This window comes from Cyphomyrmex costatus, unplaced genomic scaffold, assembly GCF_001594065.2.
Source record: "Cyphomyrmex costatus isolate MS0001 unplaced genomic scaffold, Ccosl1.0 scaffold116, whole genome shotgun sequence".
NCBI lineage: Eukaryota > Metazoa > Arthropoda > Insecta > Hymenoptera > Formicidae > Cyphomyrmex > Cyphomyrmex costatus.
Genome location: NW_017275130.1, coordinates 1169116 through 1176047, shown reverse-complemented (window position 1 = coordinate 1176047; position 6932 = coordinate 1169116). Strand labels below are relative to the sequence as shown.

Sequence of the window (6932 nt, the reverse complement as noted above, 5' to 3'; positions counted from 1 at the left end):
AAAAAAAAAAAAAAAAAAAAAAACAAAGGAGAGAAAAAACAAAGTGCGTTGTGAACATCAGCCGTTCACGTTTTTCTCCTGTGTATATATATGATGCGTCTGTTCACTTTATTTATAACTCACAAACCCGTGTCCGGGTCGATCGCTGAATTTTTGCAGATGTGGGGATGATGATGATGCAGACTGGCATGGTGAAGGGAAACACTGCCTACAGCAGTTATCTCGACGGTATGCCTGTTGCCGGCTTCCTCCTCCATCCTTTTCGTATCTCGTATATGCGTGTCCACCTGTCGCAGTTTCTGCGAGAATTTGTCAGTATAAAGCACATGGGTCGATTTTCTAAAAATTAATATCGAATTTCTTACATAAAAAGAGATGTTTTTTCAAAATTGACACTCCTTATATTGCCAGCATACTGGATTCATGCTCGTTATTCTGACAAAATGCATTCTGCTGGATCCGGCATGCTATTTTATATTCGTATATTGAGAAATGGTGATAATGAAATATTCGTGTAACGTTTCGTTTGGCGACGCCAGAAAATGTTTCGGTGTCCGGCAGAATCAGGTTGGCTTTAATTGTGTAATGAGGTAAGATGGCGTAAGTGATATTAAACGTATACAACAGCCAAATCGACGGACTAATCGTCTCACTTATCACGTGCACTTACTCCACAGTACCCCGTATACGATACTCTCCCACTCGGATCCGTACAATCCATATTGTTTATCGTTGGGCTTTTGCTAGAGCTGATGGCATTGAGCGAGTTATCGAGCATCGCCCTCTAATAGCAGCATATAGTTACGTTACGTAGCACTAATATTGTTCGTCGCTTCTTCTCCTACTTCGACACGTGGGCCGGGGCCGAGTAACAAGCACGACGGGTTGGACAAACGGATGCGGTTATGCGCCGCAAAAATCGATTAACTACTCCGTATTATGTTTAGCTTCATTCGTCACAAGTACGATAAGATACAATGGCCGCTTTCGCGCAGAAAACGCATTCTTGCACGTTGCCGAGCCGTATATATATATATATATTTTGTGTCTTCACGTTAAATGGCTGCCACCTAACACCAGTCGACGAGTTTGCTCATATCATATTTCAGGCTTGCTAACGTTTCTTAATTGTTGTTTCAGTGTGCTTACGTGGATTTTTATTGATAATTTGTATATTTCATCAGTTCCAGATATTGTCACGTGTTCGTTCATATAACACGCACATATACGATGATTATACCTTTTCCTTACCAGAATCTGCTTCAGTGATTGCAACAATAAGCGTGACAATTTGGAACTGAAGTATCTTTTTATATATAAGGCTATCCAAAAGTATTACATACTCCAAAAATAAATAACCTATATATATATATATATATGTATACTTTTATTATATAATTGAATGCAAGTATTATTACTTTGGATTGCTTTGTATACATCAACTTGTAAAAGTTTGCATAGTTTTTGCACTGATCAAACGCTTTTCGTGAAAGTTGCAATCCCAAAAATCATATCGCAAATCTCTGCACTTATAAATTAAAAAATTATTAACAAATAAGTATTAATATAAGCATAATTAATATTATGAATATATTCGTCAGGAGTAAATATAACTATTTCTTCAATATTGACTTTCGCGAAAAACGTTTTCTTATTACCCCGTATTTATATAAGAAATTGTATAATTAATTGTTGTAAAATCAAATTTTATTGCAGCATTTTAATTAATTTCTATGTTAATTTTGTCAAAATTCAATATGCTAACTGCAATATTAAACACGAAATTAAAATATAGTTACAGATGCTCGTCTTGAAAATCTTGTGTAAATGTATGGGAATATGCGTTTATGAGTACTTTTACATTTCATTGAAAGAATATTAAAAATTCTTTAATAAACGTATATTTTGTATAAAATATTTAACAGTACGTTGTATATTATTTCAGAAGTATTTTAAATATGTTACATACGATATGTTCTTTTTTATATTCCAAAATGTTTTAATAGCTCAGAAAAACTACAGCAGTGCGTTATTAAATATGATATTGATCTGCTCGTGCACGTGACATTCCGTTTCCGTGATACTTTCAATGTCGCTAAGTGCGGGTTGATTGAATTCGGCACGCAACCAGAAAAGAGCACCAAGACGTAAGCATATCATGAGCTTAAACAGCTTACAGGGACGATTATAATCGATGCCCAGGGTTTACATCGGCTAAAAATACTTCATTTCCCCTCACATATCGAGCATATTTGACACCACTCACCAACATCACAACAATATATAACGTCGACACTCTGCAACCGATATTGACTTCTGAGGAAACGTTTACTTCTTTTTTCAATACGTATTCTTGAATATACGAGATTCAACCGCACAGTGCAGATATAATATCTATGTGTTGCGACCCTCACAGTAGGCCAAACTAAACTATGCAATGGTTGTAACACCAATGTTAATAATGACTCTCTCTCCATCGAAGGTCACGTTACAGTAAGCTACAACAACATTTTCGCCAAAGTTGAAATATTGTTGTGATCTGTCAAATTAGCGACATTTGATTAAATCTTTATTTTGAAATCCAATTTCTATCTTTTTATATGAACGATTTCTACACGAGCTAAATATTTTACGCAGGCATGATTTATTAAAATTAATCTTGAATGCAATTTAAGAAAAAAAAAAACGCCCATTAAAATTAAATTTAAGTAAACAGAAAAATTAAGTTAAATAAGAAACCAGAGAGAAAATATTAAAATTTGTGATACCCTGATCCTGATAAATCGCTCTAAACGTGACATATCGATCGGGACAACGGATTTAGATCTCCCATACCCGTTGAGACCCCCGCATCTAGGTTGACATTATTTTGGTTGTGACAACTAACAGCTCTGGTTCTCCTCCCTTCGGGCAGTGGCCACATTCCGGAAAGGCGTGCGAGCTGTTCAGATGGTTGGAAGAGCAAGTACGTATCCCCCGTGTGTAGACTGTGTACCAAACGTCATTCTTTTATTTTAATCCCGAAAATACGGAAATTTTTTTAATGTAAATTCATTGGATAAGGTGTGTTTATGAAAATAGAAAAGTTACAGTATTCTAATAGAGCAACATGGCCTTTGACTCGAAAAAACTCAGCGTGTTTATATCATCAATAAAATTATAGTTCTAATTAATTGTACGTATATAATGTATATAAAGAAAAAAAAAACAATTTTCTTTTCGTTTTATACAATGCACAAAAAAAGTGCCGTGAAATAAATGCTAATATAAATTCGTATAAAATACTATAATTGTTTCAAAGCAATAAATTAGTAACATAACATTTATTGAAATGTCTAAATAATGTAGATGTGATTACAATAATAATTTCTTATCTTATATTAATGTATTGTTATATCAATGTACTTTTAACTGTATTTAAATATTTATTTAATTTATTTATTTAAATACAGTTATTATTTATCATATTAAATAAATTTATTTCAAAGGTCATGTTAAAATAAACGATCTTATGTATGATTTAATTATATTTGTTTGACGGATATATTATAAGAAAGGCAAAATTTTCTAATCTGCAAATATGATTTGAAGTTACAATATCCAATTTGAGGTCTTGACGATTAAAGACAATGAGTGTATTCAATATGTGTATTCAAAACTTTTACATTTATAATCATATTTATATTATATGATAAATTTCTCAATGATAAACTTTAATTACATATGTTTCTATAATTCTATCCAATAAATGTTTCGTCAAGGCCTATTTTATCGATAAATTTTACACGGTTTTAAATAAAATATTATGAAATGAAAACATCACCATTACATATTCAACAAGACTAGCACAACGCGTAAACATTCTATAAATTTTTATACTTAACACAAGATATTAAGTCTCTTTGTTGAGCCGTTGTTTGGTCTACGTAATTTAAATTACAGTGCTTTTATAATTATAATAAAAAATTATAATGTCGTTGTGCTAATCTCCTAAAGTTCGTTCGGATTGATAAATGGCTCCAGCGTAGAACATCGTTAGTGTTTGAGTCCCTATTGGTGTGGTGTTCTTAACTATTTTGCAACTGAAATTACACTACTATCAATGTCGTTTTGAATGTAGTTTTCCTAAAAGTTTGTCAGTGTTACTCGATGGTTATTGTTGTGAGTGAATTATGAAATTAACACAATCGAGAATCGACGTGATGTGATTGCCTTGAAGTATTAAACTACCTCCAATCAACCTTGCATCGGTGTTCGATATCTGATAATTCGACGTGTAATTAGAGTTACTTTAGAATTAGCTCTTTTTATTACGTGGATTTTTACTCGTCCTGTGGCAGAGGCAACGATCGTTGATATCGAAGAGAACTTACGTCATTATAACTTGATATTCGTTTTCCTGAAATATTTTCAACGTTCAATAGTGAATGTTTCGTAATTAACAAATAAGTGTTACCGCTGGATATGGAGTACCTGTGTGTTTTAGAAGTTCGCAAAACACTCTTTGAATCGGCGTCAACGCCACGTTGATATCGTCAGAACCGCCAATATCCATTAACTTTATTAACGGTCAGATGAACGTCACTTTTTGGATTGACGGCATTGTCACGCGACATCAACGAGTGTTCTGTGTCATAAAAAAATTGTTGGCCATCGGAGCAACCTCGCGGACAGTTTGATTTGCGAACAACGTAGAGATCAATGAAACATTGGTGACCGCTCGTTACTCCGATTGCTATACCATTTTTTTTTTCCTCTTTCCTTCTTTCGGAAGCAAATCGGTGTTTACCGGTTGTGCATCACATTTTCACGATGTTAGATAAACGTGTACACGTGAGCGATGCGCGCGTAAGAGAGGCGTGACAAATTACGTCAATTAATTAACTTAAAAATCTATACACTAGCACCTGCATCGCTCATTCGAGCAACGTATTCTACACTGATCTTACTCATGCATACACAACGAAACACGCGAATCAGTAATCACATTAAATGTCAAGGTACACACAATCACATTCACGCGCACACACATACACGCGTGCATACGTAACAAACACAGGCGCGCGCACGGGCTCACGACAGAACACGAGATTCGCAAGCAAAGACTCTTTAACTAACTCTCTATATGTGTCTATCTGTCCGAATCTATCTTCTCTCCTCGTCTCCTCCACTACTCTGCATAGGTGAAGACCTTTCGTACCCAAGTAAGTCTAGCGAAAAACGCGGATGTACATTGACATTTATATATAATATATATATATGCATTTTTTTCTCTCATCTTGTATATATTACTTAATTTCACGTACATTCTCCCCCGGTCGCGTTCACATACGAGAAGATGCAATTTAGATCGCAACGCACGCACACGCGTTGCTGCGCGTTCGTAGTGGCATAGGTGTTAATAAAACGTGGACATTCAACGGTTTATACGCAGCGATGCTGTATAACCGTATAGGCAATACCGCCGATGAAGCGTATACCACCTTCTACGCATTTACTCGAACATCCTACATCGGTCTATCTTTTATTTTCCAGCCAACTTGATCTGACAAACAGGTTATATCGACGGATTGAATTACGGGATAAAATCTATTGCATTCTGTCGAATATGTTCCTCAAACAAAAAACGTCGTACAAAAATCAAATCATGAAAATTTGAAAAATAACGATTTCAAATGAAAAATATGATAATATTGTATATTTAATCGATTTCCGGTTAAACAAAAATGGATTGAATTAAATGAACGAGAACTGTGTGTTAATTTGAAGCCAGCCACAATGATGTTTTGAGATTTGGTTTCTTGGTAGTACTTCATATTTAAAGATTTGTGATTGTGAGAAAATATACGTCTCAATAATATCAAGCGCAATATATCTCATCGCAACTCGATTTGTCGACTTTAATCATTTCTTCATTAATTTATATTTACATCATCCTTCCGAGAAAACCGGGAGCTCTGTGATCTCGAGCTTTATAAGAAAACAGGGAATTACACTTTGCACAATTTGTGGGGATGCTTCCTTGAAAGGAGCGAATCAAAGGGACTTTGATTTTCCGAGCAAAGACGAATGTATACAATTTCTAATTAGCGTAGCTAATTTGTTATTCCGCTCGACGGGGGCTCGAGTAAGTGCGTAAAGAGGAATTTCGCACAAATTGCAAAGCATTCTCGCTCGTCTCACACTGTGCGTCGGTTTCGAAATAATGTCAATTGTAAACGAAACGTAGGTCGCAATCGTCGACGCGTCTCGTCTCGTCTCTTCCCTCAGACGGCGAGTTCACGTCGGAATCCAAAAAGAGAATTCTCCTTACGCTTTCAGTAGACGAGCTCTATGATCTTTCATGCACTCTTTCAATCCCTCCCGAGCTTTTGCAAAGTCTGTCGTTTTGCACGTGAATTCTCTTTCCTGGAGAATGTAAAGCGCGCACTGACAATGCCGAGTAAATATTCACTCTGTAAGACTATATTATGGCATGCTTAGAGGACACGAGATGTAAGCGGAGGCAATGGATTGTTTTTAACTTGTACGTTCATCAGAAATAAGCAAAGGTTGCTACGTTCGTAAGTTGCTCGATATCGATTGAGTCTTCTCCGCTTGCGTCATCTTCCGCATGAATTAGAAATATTTTGGGCACACTGCACGTTTATGATCGTAGGTCGATTTTAGTATCATGTTGTATAACGTTCCCGCAATATGGTCGAAGTAGTTTTTAATATTATAATTCTCATGAAAATTGTTTGATTTTCATTCGTCCATGTTGTCACGAACTGTATTTTTATCTGTTAGCGTTTATTACACATTTATATCCACAATTTTAATGGTTATTTTCTTTGCGATATTTTGTTCTTAGCGCAATAATGAAAGGCCGTTTCAGCTTAATATTAATTTCGTCGACATTATATTCTATTTATTTATTATATATATATATA

At 35.1% G+C, this 6932-nt stretch overlaps 1 protein-coding gene across 24 annotated transcripts in view; it reads left to right on the top strand.

The window, feature by feature from the left end:
* slo (calcium-activated potassium channel slo) overlaps window positions 1–6932 on the top strand; it is a 102555-nt gene that overhangs the window by 84125 nt on the left and 11498 nt on the right. For 8 of the 24 annotated variants that reach the window (XM_018544956.1, XM_018544965.1, XM_018545056.1 and 5 more), the window contains exons 14-15: window positions 2915–2965; window positions 5184–5204. The exons of 7 other annotated variants lie outside the window; for them this stretch is intronic. In XM_018544956.1, coding sequence (XP_018400458.1) covers window positions 2915–2965; window positions 5184–5204 — 72 coding nt within the window. Of the gene's footprint in view, window positions 1–159; window positions 229–2914; window positions 2966–5183; window positions 5205–6932 lie in introns of all 24 variants that reach the window. 9 more of the 24 variants (XM_018545120.1, XM_018545072.1, XM_018545022.1 and 6 more) reach the window with 2 other exon arrangements.